We start from the raw sequence: 19522 nt of genomic DNA on the forward strand, positions 1-19522 counted from the left end.
TTTCATGATTATTATTACGTGCTTTAATTTCATAACTAGTGAGTAGCTCGGGCGTTGTTCCGAGTTGCTACTTTTGTAATTGTACAACGGGAATAATTTATGTTATAGATTTTGTTTTTTGAAATTATCTTTGCGGCAATTTTTATTTTTTTTTTTAGTTATTCCCCCTATTTGTTTTTCAGTGCTTGCAATATTATTGTTGTGTAATCAAAGAGTGTTTAATTTTGAAGTCATTGTAAACATGAATGAAATAGCTATGTTGCTACTTTTGTAATCGTTTAATTGGTGTTTTTTTTTTCTAAGGATTTTGAATTTTGACATCGACATTGTCAAACCAAACCCTTTTTTTTCCGTGAAGTCCAATCAACTTATATCCCAAATCCAAAGCCATCAACAAAACACCAATCTTCTTATTTGATCATGATTACTCCACTCATGTACTTAATTGGTTCCGCCATGGTTGAATCAATTTTATCAAGTATAAGATAGCTCTAGCACTTCAATTTCACAATAATGAAAAAAAGAGTAAAGGTCTTTGTTAGAAAAAAAAATTAAAAAAAAATAGGGAATAAAGAGTCAAGCTGTCCAGGTCATTCAATAATCGCCTTCATTAATACGGACAACGCCTACCTGACGTTTTATTTTTTTTCCTTTGAATGAATGTGTGTGTGTTTTTTTAATAATTAAACCATGTGGTTTATAGTTATGTATATATATTTCTTTTTCATATTTGTATCAGGTTTGATAATTAGATTAGATGGTTGAGTAGTTAATTTTGTTATAAGTGGTTCGAGATTCAATATCCTTATCTTCAAATTTGTGGTATCATGAAGGTGTTTGTGAAGGGACATGGCATAATTTGGAGGAGTTTACGTGTCGCATTGACATTTTTATAAACGCCTTCTAATAAATTAGTATAAATTCACTACTTTATGGAAAATTCAATGATAAACCCAAATTTTGAAGTTTGACATTATAATTATCAAAAAGAATAATGTTAAAACTTAAATTAATATTCATGCTAACCAATCAAAATATTACCTCCGTCCCCGAAAGAACGACCCATTTGGCCTAATTTTAGTCCAAAAAAGAATGACCCATTTAAATTAAAATTCCCACCAATTTGCAGCAATATTTGTGCAAAATTAGCTTTCCCATATAAAATTTTGTTTCTCCATGCAATTTTATTACTTTCTCTCTCTACTTTTTTTACAAATTTCATGTAAATTTATCTTTCCAATATACATTTACTTCTTTTTAATTAATTTTCTTAATACCCGCGAAATCAACTTAAATGGGTCATTCTTTCAAGGACGGAGGGAGTATAAAATTAGATTGCGGGAGAAAATATTATAGAATATATCGTTAAAAAATACTCCCTCCGTCCCCGAAAGAACGACCCATTTGGGTTGATTTTAATTTGCGGGTATTAAGAAAGTTAAATAAAAAAATAAAAGTACACTGGAAAGATAATTTACATGGAGTTTGTAAAAAAGTAGGAACCCTTTCCCTAAATAATGCTAGCAAAACACCCAATTCCCAAATTACGGTCAATCTTTTATTAGTTTCCATTATACCGTCCACATAAGCTAAAAGAAATGAACCGATTTTTTTATCGGTCCAGCTATAAACCGCTACTTCAAAACTAGCTACTTCAAGTAGCGGTTTATACTCAGAAAATCGCCACTTAAAGTAGCGGTTTTCAAAACTGAAAACCGCTACTTGAAGTATTGGTTTATATCAAAACAAAGCATTGGTTTTTAACATGAACACCAGCCGCAAGCTTTAATTCTTGTTGTTCCTATAAACTCACCACTGTATATTTATATAAATCCTCAAAATCAATGCTTATTATTTGTCAAATTTATTATGTGAATTGAAAATAATTACAAAATTAACAAGTTAATTAGGTAAAAACAAAATTAGGGTATAACATAAAATAACCCTTCATCTGACCCTAGTTTACAACAGTACCAAGACGAGGTTGGGGGCGAAAGCGACGGCAGTAGGGTGGCAAGAAGCCAGCAGCAGTAGGGTGGCAAGAAAGGGTGGAGGTGTTCTTCATAGTTGAGGCAAAAATCCTGGCCTGGAGATGTTTATTAAACAAGAAACCGCTACTTGAGGTAGCGGTTTTGAGTAAGTATAAACCGTAAAACAATCAAATTCTCTTGAACCGGTGACGTGGACTGTATAATGGGAATTAATAAAAGATTGATTGTAATTTGGGAATTGGGTGTTTTTCTAGCATTATTTAGGAAAAGGGCTCAAAAAGTAGAGAGATGATAAAAAAAAGTGTATGGAAAAACAAAATTTTATATGGAAAAGCTAATTTTGCACAAATATTGTTGCAAATTGGTGGGTATTTTAATGCTAATGGGTCATTCTTTTTGGGACTAAAATTAGGCCAAATGAGTTATTCTTTCGGGAACGGAGGGAGTACTCCGTAGTTTGACGTTTATAACACATTTCGAAAAGGTTAATGTAATAATGAAGGAAATAGAAACTAAAATCATTTTCTCTAAATTTCTTCCATTAAAATGAAAATTATTGCATTGTACTTATTATTGATAAATGGAATGATTGATCATAATTAATTTCCACTAAGGTGTCCATACTATAAATTCCTTGCATTGGCTTCTTCACCGCATCACAAATTCCCAACCTACAAAAAAAAAAAAAAAAGGTTGATTTGATATATAGCTAGCTAACTAACACTTCACTTATACATAAATACATAATCTATCCATCCAAATAACAAAAATGGAGTCAACATTGCGAAGAATAGTAACTAAAAGAAGCAACCAACATGAAGATGATGATGGAGTAGTCGAACCGGTATCTCCTTTCGGACAATACCTCGACAGCAAAGCGCTGAATGTTAGTGTTCTTGCTGTTATGGAATCGGAAGTTCTCGTTGATGTTTCACATGGCGTGTCACAACTTCGAGAGCTTTTCCTTCCCAAAAACCATAGACTCTCGTCTATCATGGTAAAATTTTTTTTTTTTTTTTTTTGGTATATTATAAAGGAAAATTTGTCAATAACTACCTTAATTAAAGTTAAGAATTAGCAAGACATCATCTCGAATTTCTTATTTTATTACCTCTACAACAACACTTGATTCACCATCCTAACTTGCTTGCAATACTACAATAACCGGAACCACCCGGATCAGCATAATTAGCCCAACCAAAACCTAGGATTGGTTGTTATACTTTGTCATGTCCGACCTCCTCATGCAAAAGCTGAATTGCTAAACGTCGCTCCCATTTTACATACTAACACTCCCTTTTTGACATGAAAGGACAATATTGCCCTTTGTGTAAATTGTATTGTATAATGGCATAATATCATTCCCGACCCCTCCATCTACTACCACGTGGTAAAAAAAATCCCGACACTACCACATCCGACACCGGAAGCTTCGTCGGAGGCTTATGTAAGTCGTACTTTTTTTAAAAAAAAAAATTGAAATAAAACATCCGCCTAAAAAATTAGGATCCACCGTGGATCCACTTAAAATTTCCGGATCCACCAAGGAAGATCCGAAAATTTTAGTCGGATGTGGGAGATCCACCTAAAATTTCCGGATCTTCCTTGGTGGATCCAGAAATTTTAACTGGATCCACCTAGGTAGATCCACTTTAAAAACTAGGATCCACCTAGGTAGATCCTAAATTTTTGGGCGGATGTGGTTTTGTTGTTGTTGTTGTTTTTGTTTTATTATTATTTTTTTTTTGTAATCTTTGTATTATTATTATTATTATTATTATTATTATTATTCATTTTGTGATTAATTGAATAATTAGTATTAGTACTTTTATTGTTGTTGTGATCAATGTCGTGGCTTTTTTTTTTCCTGATTTTACATATTTTTTTTTTAAAAAAAATTTAGAGAGATAAAATGAGAGTATGCGAGTGAAGTATGAGAGTTGTGAGTGTCGTGGAGTGAGTTGTGGGTATTTATTTGATAGGGGTAAAACTGGAAAATCTTAAGAAAAATGCAAGCGTTGCCTAATAAAAGGGGAGCGACGTTTAACAACACCCTGTTATTAACATGTAAGTAGCATGGGCCTATTCAAATCCAGTGTTACATATTTTACTTAGAAGGAGGGTTGAATGAGATTGAACCCACTACCTCATTGTCACATTGACTCTTAAGTGTTGATATTTTGATATCATGTACTACGTAGTAGTATGTTTGATAGTTGAAGCCAGGTTTTTATATTTTATCATCAACCTCCAAGAACCCACTCTAGCCAGAAACTATCTAACTACTGCTAAAACCATGCGTCCACTAGCTATGGAACCCAACCCAAACCAATAGGCCTGTTCACGGTTCGGATATCCGATCCGAAATGTGATTTCGGATCGGATATCCGAACCTTCGGATATTAGATTTTGATATCCGAATCCGATCCGAAAATTTCGGATATCCGATATCCGAAATCATTCGGATCGCATGTTTCGGATATCCATTATCCGATATTAATGAAAATTGTATAAATCTCATTAAATGTTTTGCTTTTTGTATCGTTAAGCATAGTAGTCTTTTAGAAGACCATTTAATTGGCATACATAATAAACTAATAAAGTCTATTTAATTACCACAAATACAAAAAACTATAACAGTAGCAGCCTTCTTTGTTAGTTTGGCGATAAGACCAACAAATTGGTGAGCAAACCCAACAATAGAGGAGACACATACACATATTAAAAATCAAAATTCCCAACAGATGAATCCTTATAATCTTTTAATTACCAGAGGAGAGTTGAATAGTGATTTGTTGAGCAACGGAGAACAAACCAACAAATTGGCGACTGAACGAAGAAGATCGAAATTAAAAAAGAAAATTAGGCCCATGTATTCAGGGGTTGCAGAAGATCGAGGAATCGACTTTAGACCAACAAAGAGCAAAGATTACGAACCAAAATTAGACTCACTTATCACCGAAAAAAACAGAGAGGTGGCTGAGTGACTGAGCGGCGGAGTTTGGAATATAGGGTTCCTTTTAGATAGATGAGAAAGTGGCGGAAGTAGGTGAGAACTGAGAACTCACTAGGTTTGTTGGGCACTAAAAATTATTTTATAATATTATTATAAAAATATTTTTGAAAATTTTATATGTACTGATGTATTGTCATATACATATCAGGCTTACAATTTCAGATATCAGTTCGGAAACCTGAAAGAAATATCCGATATCCGATAATATTCGGATATTTTTCGGATATCGGATATCCGAAAATTTGAAAATCAGTATTTGAATCCGTATCCGATATTCGTTTTTTTGGATCGGATATCCAAAAAATCGGATCAAATACGGATCGGATTTTCGGATTCTCGGATAGTTTTGAACAGCCCTACAAACCAATACGAAATCACCCATCCAACACCCGAAACTAATATTTGTTCTTATATTTTAAAAATTCTCTATTATTTTCTTAATAGATTCTCTATTATATTTATTCTTTAAAGATATTAATTAAAAATTATTATTACTGAATTGAACTTATTTATTAAATATTACTGGTACTATTTTAAGGTAAAGAGAACAGGATTAAAATTGTTACGAAGTATTTTGAAAAAAATTTAAAAAAAAAGGTTTATAAAAAAAATTTATACAAAATTAAGAAGATGGTTTTGGCAAAATTTTCCTCTCAAAATCCACTTACCATGCATGCAGTCTTGACTATTGAATAATACTCCGTAATGTACTACAAGTAACGTCACTAGGAAACTATACTCAATAAGATAACTTTAGTTTCCCAGTAATTATATCAACACTTAGAAAATACTTAATTACAACTAGTGATCAATAGCTAACTAAATTTCTTTTCGCAGATTTCTAACAAAAAAGGTGAAAAACTATGGAAGGTGGAAGTGAACGTTGAAGATCATGTATTTTTGTTCCTTGTCCCCCAAATGGGCTTTCAATCGAATCAAACGACGATTATTTTGATGAATATCTAACTAAAATGGGTGTAGAACAACTACCACAAGATAGGCCTTTATGGGAAGTTCACATACTTAACTTCCCAACGAGTAAAGCAATAGCACATATTATCTTCAAGTTTCACCATGCACTTGGTGATGGCTACACTTTGATGGGAATATTGTTTTCTTGCGCAAAAAAAGCCGATGATCCTTCCCTTCCGTTAACTTTTCCATCAACACGATCAAGCTCCAAAGTTGCAGATAATAAGAATACAAGTATTATTACCCGTTTGGTGTCAAGAACTTTTTCTACAATCTTTAAAGGAGGTTATGATTTTGGATGGAGTTTTCTAAAAAGCACTTGCAAAGTAGATGATAAGACATCCATTAGATCTGGAAATGAAGGTTTAGGGCTTCGCCCTGTGAAGATGTCGAATATAGAATTTTCCTTGGACCAAATCAAATTGATCAAAGCAAAGATAGGCGGAGTAAGTTATCTCTCTTATGTTGTTTACTTAATTATTAATTCTTTCACAATAAATACGTATTTAAGAAGATTATCCTAACTTTTGTATACCTTTCCTTTAAAAACAAAAAATGAGTAGCACGTGGCTATTTATCCATAGCTAGTTGGCCATCCACCTAAACTAGACCATGCTATGAGTATAGGCCGAGACTTGCTCAACATCTATGCACCTTAAGAACACATCCTATTGACATTACACGATATAACTCTTGCAGACTATAAATGACATTCTTGGAGGCATTATATTCCTTGGGGTTCGAAGATACATGCGAGCAACTGACACGAAATCGGGCAACTCGGAATCAACAGCATTAGTGATACTCAACACTAGAAACGTCGAAGGCTATATGTCCACTGAACAAATGAATAAAGCACAAAAGAAAATATGGGGGAACCAAATTGGGTTCTTGCATATAATGATACCTGAATTAAACAACGATGAATGCTACGATCCCCTCGATTTTGTCTATGAAGCACGAAAACAGATCACAAGTTTTAAAACTTCACCATCAATCTATCTTACAGCTCAATGGCTAGAGATCATAAGGAAATGCATGGGTCGTGAGGTACATAAAAAGATTGACCATATTATTTTTCGCAATATTACTTTAATTTTGATTCATTATAAACCTTAGAAGTTTATAAGCTTTATTACTGAGTAATCAAAAACAAATTGAAGAAAAGAACTGTTTAAACTTTGATCATAAGCAGGAAAAAAAATTGAAACATGGATATTGGTTTCAGGTAGCAGCTGAATTCATGTTTAGAACAATTAGTAATGCAAGCTTAATGCTAACAAACATGATTGGTCCGATTGAACGAATGACGTTGGCTGATCATCCAATTAAAGGCATGTACTTTGTTTCTGGAGGCGTTCCTCAGGTATGCAATAATAGATTATACCATAACACCATTTTGTTTTTTGATTAACAAGGGTCGTCCCTAAATGATTGTCCCATGATACATTATTCATCATCTACAATTCAAGTACGCGAGCCAGCCTTTTGGCCCTTTTCTGTCACTAATCGAAATGTTATTGATTTGCAGAGCCTCCTAGTAACGATTATGAGTTACATGCAAACTGTAAGGATAGGATTATCAGTTGAAAAGGACTTCATAGACTCACAGAGGCTGGAATCATGCATCAAGAAAGCTTTCGAGCTCATATACGAGGCAGCTACAAAGACCGAATATCCAAATAAGGGAGTCGAATAACTTTGTATATGTACTATAGGTCTATAGATCTTTGTGGAGGTTGCGGTGTTGGTATGGGATGGATATGACTCTGCTCAAGTTATCAGTTAGCTCTCCTCGTCTTCACCAATAATAATCTTAATGTGTGTATAAGCTTATTCTTGTTCATGTATGGTGTTAAACTAAATAAAATGCAATGGTTTACAAGTATATTTACAAGTACTAATGGCATCTAGTGCACTTGTATTCTTATACTATGACTTTGTTACATAATATGAAGGCATGCAACCAAAGTTTTATGATTTGTTCAAAAGTATTTGTTGAGCTTCTACTAACACCAACATACAATTGCAAATAGAACGGCAAACTAGTATCTATGGTTGGAGAATCCAAAACTATGATCTCGATTTGCAAGTCGAAATAGAGAAACTACTGAGAAAGTCACTGAGAAAGTCACATAAGACAATACTATAGAGGGGATTCAATCTCAAGTCTTTGAACCAATCCTCAAGGGTCAAGACTTTAATCAACCAAATTAGTTGACAAATGACATCTACAGACGAGTAAGAAAGGTAATAAAAATGAATTGCATCAATCAATATTAGTAAATGCCCAACTTTTTTTCACCCAACTCAAACCGTGATTATCTCAATTGTGGCAATTGTTCATATAATTTCTCAGAACATTCATATTTTTAACCTCCAAAAAATAGTACAGCAGTAACTGGTTCAGAATTCACTGCGCTTCAATCTTATCCCCTTAATTCTACAATGAACCCAGTACATTAATTTTCAATTGTCATGACCTACTTCAATAGTCAATATTCACTACAAAACTGTGATCAATCAACACATCACATTAAAGCATTACATGTGCTGGACCCTGTGCCTTTTTTTAGTAATTACTACGACTATTTAGTACAAGTAATCACCAGCTGCAGGTAAATATCAACATCCGGCTAATCGCCTAACAGTTAGACACGTAGCAATGGGGTGAAATGACGTTAGTGCCCTCAACGTAGACTACAGTTTTCTCATTAAGGGCAAGTCGGTCACCTCACACGGTGTCATTTGAGTAGCTACTTAGGGAAATAGACTCTTTTTTCAAAACGAAAACTCCTAACCGGCCAGAAGACACAATATCCCGAGCTATAGATAAGCATTATAATTAACATCACAAGCAATAAGCTGAAAGTAATTTTTACATGCATGGCGACATTATAATGGTACCGACAGCAAAAACTGCAGGGATAAAACGGTGCCATGAAGATAGACAGCAAATATGGCCATATGGGTAAATTCATAGTTGACAGTCTAGACACTCTATACACACTTGAATGTATTGCAGGCAATGCAGTTTCATAGCCTCTCAGGCAACATTACTGCAGCATTGCAGAGTAATTATTATTAGAACAGCTATCATTCATTGGTCAATACCAAAGACATTTTACTAAATTCAGCAAGCAAAAAAAGTTATCCTTAGCATATCAAGAATTAACTTAAAAGCGTAACATTTGATTAGCTAATATGAACCTCACAAGCAGTATGATTAATAATGATTCGGTGTCATGTGCCAAGAAGTACTAAGAAAATGATAACAATTGACAAATATAGCAAATTAATCACAGTAGTTAGTTGTTGAAATTAATAGTATTTACATGCATGATGTTGAATTCAAAGAAAATTATGCACTCGATGATTAAGATACTAATAAATTTCATGATCATAATTAAGCAGTGAAATAAGCACCTTTTCTACTTTCGTAAGCAATGAAACAAGAACCTTTTCTGCATTCCTTTCACACGTTCATACTATAAATTCTGCTAACGTTGTTCCACTTCTCACCATCACAACCTACAAACAAAAAGATAAAAAAAACTGTTCATTGATATCATACAGCTTATCAGGCAAATATATTGCAGCCATAACCCATTGCAAAAAAAAAAAGGTTGTAATACATCCATATAATAGAAAATGAAGTCTAAGTTGCAAATAAAAACAGAAAGAGGCAACCTGCAGGAAAATGATGGATCTGAACCGGTATCTCCTACCGGACAATACTTCAACAGCAAAACACTGTCAGTTTGCATCCTTGCTGTTCTGGAAATTGAAGTTCCCTTTGATGACTCATGTGCAATTCCACAACTTCGAGATGTTTTCCTTCCCATTAACCCCAGATTTTCTTCTATTATGGTAATATACATACTTCATATCTTCTTTTAGTTTTAACTTCTACTTTAAATCGCCAAATTTTTGTGCTACTGACTAGCTAAATGACTTATTGCAGATAACTGACGAGAAAGGTGTAAAGCAATGGAAAAAAGTAGAAGTGAACCTTCATGATCACCTTATTATTCCCAGCTTCCCAGAGGACCTATCAGTTGAATCATACGACAAATACTTTGATGATTATCTGATGAAAACTAGTTCAGATTTATTGCCACAAAATAGGCCTTTATGGGAAGTTCACATATTCAAGTACCCAACAAGCAAAGCAGCTGCGCATATAATCTTCAAGCTTCACCATGCACTTGGTGACGGCTACTCTCTGATGGGAGCACTTCTTTCCTGCGTCAAAAGAACAGATAATCCTTCTCTTCCGTTAACTTTTCCTACAACTCGATCAAGTTCAGTAAACAAGAGCAACAACTCGACGAGTATTATCGAATGGGTGCCACAAACTATATCTACAATCTTTAAAGGAGCCTATGATTTTGGATGGAGTTTTCTGAAAAGCACTTACAATCCAGATGATAAGACACCCATCAGATCCGGAAAGAGTCAGGGTTTCCAGCCACTTAAAATCTCTACTATTGAACTATCCCTAGACCACATTAAACTAATCAAAGCAAGACTAGGCACGGTACGTTATCCTTTCCATTTCTTCTTGCTTTTTGTATAGCATGTTTAAAACAGTTAATCTCTGTTCTCTTCAGTTTAAAATAATATTAGTAATTTAATTACTAGTTTCATTTTATAAATGCGATTCTAATCAAAAAAATTCATAAACCTAACAAAACTAATACAGCAATAAATCAGAAAAATATGTTATAATCGTAATTAAAAAAAAAACTTTCAATCAATAAAAATAGATTGTAATAAATTCAAATAGAATAAGTCCGAGAAAGATGGTAAAGGCCAGGCCGTATTCTAGCTGTTTTTTCGGGCGCCCAGTTAGCATTATTATAAGGGAGGCATAAATTCTTTCCAGAATTCGGATGCTGCATCCTAAATTTTAGAACAAAAATATATGTTCCCACCATAAAGACGTAAAATCCCATAAAACAACCACTAAATATGAACTACCTTGTGTCCATGTGGTCCAAATAAAATTAGAAATAGACCAATTAGTCTTAGAAAACATTAATTCTAATTGATGTAGTGCAAAAAGTAGTTGCAGACAAACAGTTCTTTTCAAGAAACGAAGTACTTGTGCTCCCTCTACTTATTTCAATCCAGTATTCATCAATGTTTCCTAAAAAGCAAGATCACCCAATATTACTCTCGTCTTGGCCACAAGTAGAATAGGTTCTCCTCACCTCATTTTCACCTTTTTATGGAAAAATAAGCCTAAGATAGGTTATATTTGGTAAAATAAGGGTACTTAATCAATTCACAAGCATAATAAGTTCTATTAGTTTTAATTAAGTTAAGTTCATGCCCTTCGTAATCAATAAGTCCAAAAAACCATGGATTTCATTTGATTATGTGATTTCTCTTTTTTTTATCCTCTGGTATGGTATAATTACAACTTTTAATAACAATCCTACAAAAGAAAACTTGTAAGCTCCTACCACTCTACCAGAAATCACAAAACAAATATTAAGACTTAAGAGGTACTCGTACTCCCACCGTCCCATTATTAAGTGTTCATTTCTCATATTTCACGGGAATTAAGGATGGTGGAGGGAGCATGTAATAATCTTAAAAGTAGAAGAATTTCATATTACAATCTATTGAAGCAATAAAAAACACATTGGTACTGACACTGTTATGTTTACTCCTGCAGACAATCAATGACATTCTTGCAGGCATAATTTTCCATGGGATTCGAGTATACATGCAAGAAATTGACCCAGAATCCAGCATTTCACAATCTACAGCTTTGGTGCTGCTTAACACTAGGAACATCACACGATATATTTCAGTTAAGGAAATGAAAACAGCAAGTACCAAGATGTGGGGGAACCAATTTGCATTTTTGCATGTAGCAATACCTGAACTAATTGACGATAACCCCTCCAACCCCCTTGATTTTGTCTATAAAACACAGCAACAGATTGCGAGACTCAGAAATTCACCAGCAGTTTATCTCACAGCTCAGTGCCTAGAGATTACAAGGAAATGCAAAGGACCTGAGGTACATGTATTTAATGATCATATTTCTTAATGCACATGCTGTCTTCTTTTGAGTTTTCATTAGACTTCAGAAAGCCTTAGATCAAGATAAAAGTGTACTTGCCTAAGTAGACATTTTTTTGGTGAGCAAACAAACTTCAGCCACAGGTAGGTGAATATAATTTAGAGACATTTCCACATCAATGAGCTTTTTTTGAATAAACATACATGAAGTGAAACGTTTATCTCCGTCTCCATTTACCTATATTAGAAAATAAGTCCAAATTAAATGCACGTTATTGACAATCAGAAAGTTATACATAAATGATATTGGCTTATCTTAAAATACTGACATAATTATCTTTTAGTACATTTGTATTAGTCTTATGTAAGCAAATAGCATAAAGAACAATCAGTCTTATGTAAGCAAATAGCATAGAGAACAATCTTGTTTATCATACTTACTGAAACTAAGCAGTTCTGAGTATCGGTGTGTGCAGTACAAAATTTGAAGACACCAGACTTATTACAGGTTTCCAAAACTCGACAGAACCAGTCCAATAACTTCCCTTTGTATGCTTTATCAATTAAGCTTGTATATTAAAACGGCAGTTTGTTGATTGAATATATACTAATAAAAAGAAGAACTAATAAACAAAACAAAAAACTTTCTGTTTCAGGCAGCAGCTGAACTTATCTACAATACAATGAATAAATCAAGCATCGGAATGACAAACATGATAGGTCCAATTGAAAAAGTGGCCTTGGTTAACCATCCTGTCAAAGGCATATACTTCATGGTTTGCGGCACTCCTAAGGTAGGGTTCCTAATACTTCTGTCCTTCATTTTAAGTATAAGACTAAATTGATTGGTCTATGTCACTTTGGTAATGCAAACCTTAAACATCATTTCCTAGAAATTTGTCAGTTGTGTTTCTTGATCGATCTTATATCATCCTCAATTCAACTACAAATTGCTTAATTCTTCATGTAGATTATCAATTTTCAGAATCAGTACAGATGTACTGCTTTAGTTAACTCTTGACCCCTCATCCACCACTAACAATTACTCTGGGGACTTGCAGAGCCTAGTAATAACAATCATGAGTTACAAGCAAACTGTGAGGATCGGAGTAGGAGTTGAAAAGGGCCTCGTAGACTCACAGAAGCTGACCTCATGCATCAAGAATGCTTTTGATCTGGCGTACAAGACAGCCTCGAAGAGCCAATAAAAAGAGACTTCAAACAACAGAAAGTTTATCCTCAAGGTGCTGATTTGGGAATGATGCAACTCAACTTAAATTTATGACATTTCAGTTAGCTCAAGCCTTGCAATTCTTAGCTCTATTCATCATCAATTACTATGTCTAGTCTAGTGGCATTTGGATCCTTTTCTAAGAAACTTTGAAGCCAAAATAAAAAAAAAAAGGGGGGGGGGGGGGGGGGGGGGGGGGGTGGTTGGAGGAGAATGGTTCATGGCTATATATGTGTAAACTTCTCCTTGAATTAGTGTGGCATTATGTGTAATATTATTGTCATAAATGACAACATCTTCTCTGTAGAATTATGATAATATACCTATCAAAAGAGGAACTGTAATAGCATTATTAGCATATTGAACAATAATAAGGAATCATCAATGTTATATGCTATTTGCCTATTCTGACCTTGTTCTTGTATTATTGCTCAAACATTGTCAACTTAGACCAAGATTATCTCTCATCACATCTTTGTGAAACAATTAAAAAAAGAGGTATTTTAAGATAATTATGTCAGTATATTAAGATAATTATCTTAAAGTGGTGATATTTTCATATTTTATGATTCAATTCGTGTTTAGAAAAATAAATGATCAAGGTTACAAACCTTGGACAACTTATCAATGTCAAAATGTGGCTCAACTACCCTCAATCAAAAATGGGTATTTAACACCCCTGCATTCTATTTTTCCACAAGGTTGAAGCCTTTCAACATTGGTAGCTCATATATGACTTTGAGGGCATAAAGCATATTTCATTAACTCCGTCTATTGACTGAACGACTAAACCCCAATCATGGAAGGGTAAAAGATCCTTACACCCTTAAACACCAACAGTTGGGAGGATTTGACCTTGTGGACATCAAGGTTACAAGATAAACCCTCGATCAACCAACTACATCAAGTCTTGCAAACTTGTAAAACACAAAAGGGTAACTTTTATTGTGAGATACAGAGCAACAGATAGAGTGAACAAATTATGCAGTTGACTCTCCTTGCATATTGAGAGTTTGAGCCATATATTTTGTACACTCAATCTTGTATATTATCTACACAAAAGAATGGGCTAATACAATTGTCCCTCTCCCTCCTCGCCGGGTGGATGCTGGTCACGTTGACTTAACCACGTAAATCCAAATGTTACTAATTTTCTAATTTTCTGTTCATTCTTAAAATTATCTCTAATACTTTAGCATTGTTCAAGTTTAACTAAATAACCCAAATAATCCAAATCCTGGCATAACAAATTGCTATAATTATATCCTTGAGTTTTATTGTTTTACTTGAATAGAAAATCTTGAAATATTCAGGTCTTGATACAATTCGAATACCAACATCATTAGGTTAATAACTTAATACTCTGTAACCTTAATTGCTAAAATTATAATCCAAATTTTAGAATTGGACTTCCAGATTTACAATTAGCAACAATAGTAGAGATTTATTCAGCATGTTATTAACATGGACGATTACAGTTAGTTAGGTAATTAGATAAGAACTTAAGAACAAAACATCAATATAGAAAATAATTCCTACAAATTCATGTAAAAAAATAAATTTCCATGCTCACACTATTTAAAAATAAAAAAATTAAAAATTAAAAAAATTTATAAAAAAAAAAAAAAAAAAAAAAAAAAAAGCTTCATACTGAATTATGGAAATTTAGGTTTAAAATCGCATACCAAATTCGCCAACAATTAGCCTCTCAGCCCAGATAACTTTGGTCTGAAATGCTGTCGTTTTACTATAATTGGGGAAATTTAGGATCTTCAGTTCTTCACTTAATCATAATCTCCTACGCTCAAATTCTATTAAACACTTTTTTTTCTTTTCTTTTTTTTTTTTTTGGAAAGGTTCTTGTAATTTTTTACGAAGTATAACAAATGTTATTGCAACTCCGATATGATGTTTTTGGATTTGTCAACATAAGTCCATGAACATTGTACACTAGACATTCGGGTCTTTTGGGTCGAGTGAAGATCACGTCATTTCAGGTCTATTATGAATTTGGGTCGATTTGAATCAGGTCAAATTGTGTATTGACTATCGAACATGTTCGGTTCATAGATAATTGGACGGGTGTCTAGTTGAAACTTTTAGTCGAGTTTAGGCCGGTTCAAGTTGGGTCGAGTCAAGGCTTCAAGACAAGCTATGATTGAATTATTTTAAGGCTAATTAAAATATGGTCTAGATTTCGGGTCAAGTTTAAATCGGATCACTCAGGTATTTTGGATAAAATCATTTCGAGTATTAGGCAATATCAGTTCAAGTTACATTGGGTATTTGGGTCTTTATGGGTCACATTGGGTATTGGGTATGTATGGGTCAATAGTTTGAGTATCAAGTAAAATTGGATATCAGGTAATTTTCGGATTGAGTAAAATTGGGTCAGGTCACTTCGAGCATCAAGTCAAAAGCGGCTCCAATTCGACTTAGGTCGAGCTACATTTTAGATTTATATTGGATTTCGAGTCGAGTATTCAAATCTGGTAATCGACTATGAACTATGGGTCAGTTTTCCTTGCCTAAGTCCATGCATATATTCAAATATTAATTTTTCATTATTTCAATTTTAAAAGTTCAACCATATCAAATTAAACCATTTTAAATGAGATTTGATCTTAACATATAAAGTTTCATTATGAATAACCTTTTCGCTTTTAGGTGAAAATTTATAAAATAAGGTGAATGGAAAAAAGCCTTAAAACTCACCGTTGAAGAAAAGAAGGGCAAGCTCAAATTTTAGACATAGTACAAGGTAATTACGTTTTATTTCAAATCCGCTCACAAAACATTTTTAATTAATTTGAGCTCGAAAATCTACATACATATCCATGTTACATCTTCAAAATTGAACAAAATGCAAAATGATTTCAAAAGCAGATGGTTGAAGTGTCCTCTGTACAACATAAATATAGGACTCCCTACCCAATTTATAACATTTAAAGAATAAAACTCCAGAAATTTTTATTACTCCGTATTTTCAAACCTCTGTACACTCAATATTTCTTCAACAAGCTCCTCATATGAATATAGCACCAGGTTTTCGTCAATGATTTTTTCCGCCTCCAACCATCAAAATACTTTCCGATCACCCTTTTATAGCTAGGCCTTTGTTGCACCATCTTCCAGTACTCAGCAATGTTTGGCCTAGTATTAATGTACTCATTTTCTAATCTTAGGAGCACCAAACGAGCTAATATTGGGATAAGCATAACATCTGCCATGGTGAACTCTTCTCCGGCTAAGTAAGAAGTATTTCCCAATTGTGTTTCTATTTCATCAAGAAGCTTAACCAAATGTTGTTCACTCCTCCTTATTACCTCTGGATCTTTCAACTTCTCTTCTGTATCATATTCATTTCTGAGCCTAAGGTGATAGGCACTTGCAAGATCAGGAAACTCTGACATCCTAGCAATAATCACCCGCCTTATGAATTTAGAAACATATAGCCTATGTTTCTCAGGGACATGAGAGAGTGTGAAATATTTGGGATTCCACTCCTGGATTTTGTGCATCCATTCAAGGACTTCTCTGCTGCTGAGCTTAATGTCATCCCCGACTGAGGAGACAGCTGCTATCCTTTCTATGTACCTACATTCCAAAGGAGAGTTCCATGGAATCAACTTTTCCATCCTTTCAACTCACATTACTATTTGCCAAAATATAAAGTAAAAGTTAAAAGTTGCAAACAAACTTTATGTCTAAAGTAACAGGATTTTTAATCATTAATCATCGGCTAAATACTCACATCAGAATTCAGAACAGGCTACAGAATCCTATACATCAACTCAATACTACAAATTTTTTTCATAATTGAAAGAAAATATATTCTAGGACACGTGAATACATACAACTTTCTGATGGGCTGTTTCTCAACTAGGATTACAAAGGACAATATCAAATACTTCACTAAATTGTAAAATTGTAAAGGTAAGAGGCCTACCTTTATGAGTTTATGATCAAGGGTTAAATAAATACTGTCTTTTTGCAAGACTTAAAGAGCTTCTTTACAATCGTATAGGAAAAGCTATGCAAATGTGACCCACTGGCCACTCCTTACCTCATAAGTGGGCACCTCTTTTAGAGTCATTACGGTGAAGGTACATTTGAGTATTTGACATCTACAACTTCCTAGAATAACAACAGAATAGACATCCAGAACTGAATACCCTGAACTAAGGATAGCATGACCTAATTAAGTACAAAATCAGCAATAAAAACAAACATATGCCAAAGACGTATTCTCAGACTAATGGAACATATAGTGATGGTGTCTATTGAACTCCATATGAGTGCTTCAAGGATAAAATTTTGTTGCTATAGGTATTGAAAATTGATTAAAAAGTACAGTGGCAGAAAAATTGCTTACTGTAGTATCTCAATCGTGTTGTAAAGAATGTGAGAACCATTCTGGAACACAGGCAACTTCCCACTCGGGTTCATTCGGAAGAATGATGCATCCATGTTCTTGGCAGTGATAGGATTGATATGATATGATGTATAATCAATTTGATTCTCTTCCAGTGCAAGCCTCACCTTTTGGCTATCCACAGAGAAGGGGTGATGGTATAACTGCATTGTATAATCAATATCAACTCCAAGGATGTAATGTAGGTAGTATCTCAAAACTTATCCGATCAATCAGACACTAACAAGCTTCCTGTTAAACAGCAAAGGGACAATCACCACCAAAATAAGAAACAATACACAACTGAAGGGCTTAATTAAGCATTTAAGCTTGGGAGAGTTAGGACACAGATTTCTGAACAGTACACAAAGTTTGATAATGAATACAAAATAGGAAGCAAACACTTATGAGTCCCATGACTATATTTAAAACCCTCCCGGCGAATATGATAGGCAATATACAGCTATACGGCCTATACCACATAGATTATAAGATTCAAGCAAATGATATTGGCATTACATTGAATATATTAGAGCACCATCTTACTTTCACCATGACTTCATCCATAAATAACAAAAGCACATCAATCTCAGACTACTAATAACCAGAATCCATTAATTAGGATGTGAATTGTATGACAAAATATAGGATGTTTAAGTTCATTGGTATGTCAATTTTATTCATGAAGCTCACATCAACTCGAAAACCGACATAATCTCTAAGTAATCAGTGAAGACCCTATAGCAAATCAAATAGAAATATTTCAGTTATATGATACTCTACTTCAATCAAACTATTTACACAAAAGTAACTTATTCACTTTTACCAATAAAAAGGCATGCCTATCTGCTTTCACAAGTTCCTCCAATAATACTAGCATCACTCTTCAATAGCATCATATGTAGCATGCTAGTCTAAACATGAAATTCATCTAATTGAGCAGTATTATTAGAAATTTAATATAATACAAGTATTTCACTATGTGTTAACACTAAAACCCAAAATTAATTCTTCTTGCCAATTTATTTTTTTCTGAAGAAATTTTTGAAAAATAATAATATAATGCAATTCAATCGGGAAAAAACTATTGAATTATTCTCATTTCTCAGCCAAGCTATAAAATGATCTTAAAAAATCAAATCCAACATAAAACATGAAAAACCCAGAAAATTAAGAAGTCCAATGATTGAGTATTATACACAGCTACAACCAAATAATGATATATAATCAATTAACAAGAAAAACCCACATTAAAAATACAATAATCAAGTAAAATAACAAGATTAAAGATGAAAATTGAATCAAAAGAAAGAAAGGGTATGCTTAAAATTTACCTGAAATGAGTGGAAACTGGAAAGTTTGTAGCTTGACTTTGCTGACGGCTAAAAACAGAGCATATATTTTATTTTGAATTAATTTTTTATTTGAGTAATATGGAGGTGTTCAAGTGGTGAAGTGGGAGAGGAATAAATTAGTGATGAGAAGAAGGTGGGTAGTATCGCTGTCATTTAGTGGGCCCGTTCTCCTTTTATTTCGAGAGGAAAGTGAGGGGAATTTTTGAAAGTAAAGATCGGAGAAAGAATAGGAATTTTGGGAAATTTTGGTTGATTTGATGATATTTTACAAACCCAAGATCTAGTTAAAAGTTGAATGTATGACTCCATTTTAGAGTCGAGGTGATCATTTACAAATTTGGGTCGAAAATAGCTCATTTGTATGTACTCAAAGATCTTGTAAGTTAGATTGGTCTGTTGATTAGAGGATTTAAGACATTTTTGATAATCCAATAATATATACGGAGTAGTATAACATATTATCTTATAATTGTCAATCAAAATGAAAACTCTACTAAGCTACAC

At 33.6% G+C, this 19522-nt stretch overlaps 3 protein-coding genes and 1 long non-coding RNA gene across 4 annotated transcripts; 2 read left to right on the plus strand and 2 right to left on the minus strand.

Moving 5' to 3' along the window:
* The first annotated feature begins 6328 nt into the window (after positions 1-6328).
* On the plus strand, positions 6329-7937 carry LOC145615484 (wax ester synthase/diacylglycerol acyltransferase 4-like). The gene is made up of 4 exons (XM_081670558.1): positions 6329-6425; positions 6679-7029; positions 7208-7345; positions 7511-7937. The coding sequence occupies exons 1-4, from the start codon at positions 6366-6368 to the stop codon at positions 7676-7678; spliced, it is 717 nt and encodes a 238-aa protein (XP_081526684.1). The 5' UTR covers positions 6329-6365; the 3' UTR covers positions 7679-7937.
* Positions 7938-8849: 912 nt separating this feature from the next.
* Positions 8850-15225, minus strand: LOC145614227 (uncharacterized). The gene is made up of 5 exons (XR_014107072.1): positions 14935-15225; positions 12119-12256; positions 11874-11983; positions 9406-10224; positions 8850-9038 (listed from the first exon to the last, which is right to left on the minus strand). It is a non-coding gene; the product is annotated as an uncharacterized LOC145614227 (long non-coding RNA).
* On the plus strand, positions 9521-13422 carry LOC145614225 (wax ester synthase/diacylglycerol acyltransferase 4-like). The gene is made up of 5 exons (XM_081669245.1): positions 9521-9849; positions 9944-10519; positions 11666-12016; positions 12675-12812; positions 13080-13422. Exons 1-5 carry the CDS (start codon positions 9631-9633, stop codon positions 13224-13226), a joined length of 1431 nt encoding a protein of 476 aa, XP_081525371.1. The 5' UTR covers positions 9521-9630; the 3' UTR covers positions 13227-13422.
* A 779-nt stretch (positions 15226-16004) lies between the features above and the next one.
* On the minus strand, positions 16005-19111 carry LOC145614381 (glutathione S-transferase TCHQD-like). The gene is made up of 3 exons (XM_081669432.1): positions 18998-19111; positions 17625-17915; positions 16005-16846 (listed from the first exon to the last, which is right to left on the minus strand). Exons 2-3 carry the CDS (start codon positions 17831-17833, stop codon positions 16252-16254), a joined length of 804 nt encoding a protein of 267 aa, XP_081525558.1. The 5' UTR covers positions 17834-17915; positions 18998-19111; the 3' UTR covers positions 16005-16251.
* Between the last annotated feature and the right edge of the window lie 411 nt (positions 19112-19522).

This window comes from Chenopodium album, chromosome 25 (assembly GCF_948465745.1).
Source record: "Chenopodium album chromosome 25, dcCheAlbu1.1, whole genome shotgun sequence".
Classification (NCBI taxonomy): Eukaryota; Viridiplantae; Streptophyta; class Magnoliopsida; order Caryophyllales; family Amaranthaceae; genus Chenopodium; species Chenopodium album.

Bases quoted from the DNA above. Each gene is read 5' to 3' on its own strand.
- LOC145615484 (XM_081670558.1), top strand. From the start codon at position 6,366: ATGTCGAATATAGAATTTTCCTTGGACCAAATCAAATTGATCAAAGCA. The intron at 6,426-6,678 runs GTAAGTTATCTC...TAACTCTTGCAG, and splicing joins TCAAAGCAAAGATAGGCGGA to ACTATAAATGACATTCTTGG. The intron at 7,346-7,510 runs GTATGCAATAAT...ATTGATTTGCAG, and splicing joins TTTCTGGAGGCGTTCCTCAG to AGCCTCCTAGTAACGATTAT.
- LOC145614225 (XM_081669245.1), top strand. From the start codon at position 9,631: ATGAAGTCTAAGTTGCAAATAAAAACAGAAAGAGGCAACCTGCAGGAA. The intron at 12,017-12,674 runs GTACATGTATTT...TTTCTGTTTCAG, and splicing joins GGAAATGCAAAGGACCTGAG to GCAGCAGCTGAACTTATCTA. The intron at 12,813-13,079 runs GTAGGGTTCCTA...GGGGACTTGCAG, and splicing joins TGGTTTGCGGCACTCCTAAG to AGCCTAGTAATAACAATCAT.
- LOC145614381 (XM_081669432.1), bottom strand. From the start codon at position 17,833: ATGCAGTTATACCATCACCCCTTCTCTGTGGATAGCCAAAAGGTGAGG. The intron at 16,847-17,624 runs GTAAGCAATTTT...TTTGGAATGTAG, and splicing joins AACACGATTGAGATACTACA to GTACATAGAAAGGATAGCAG.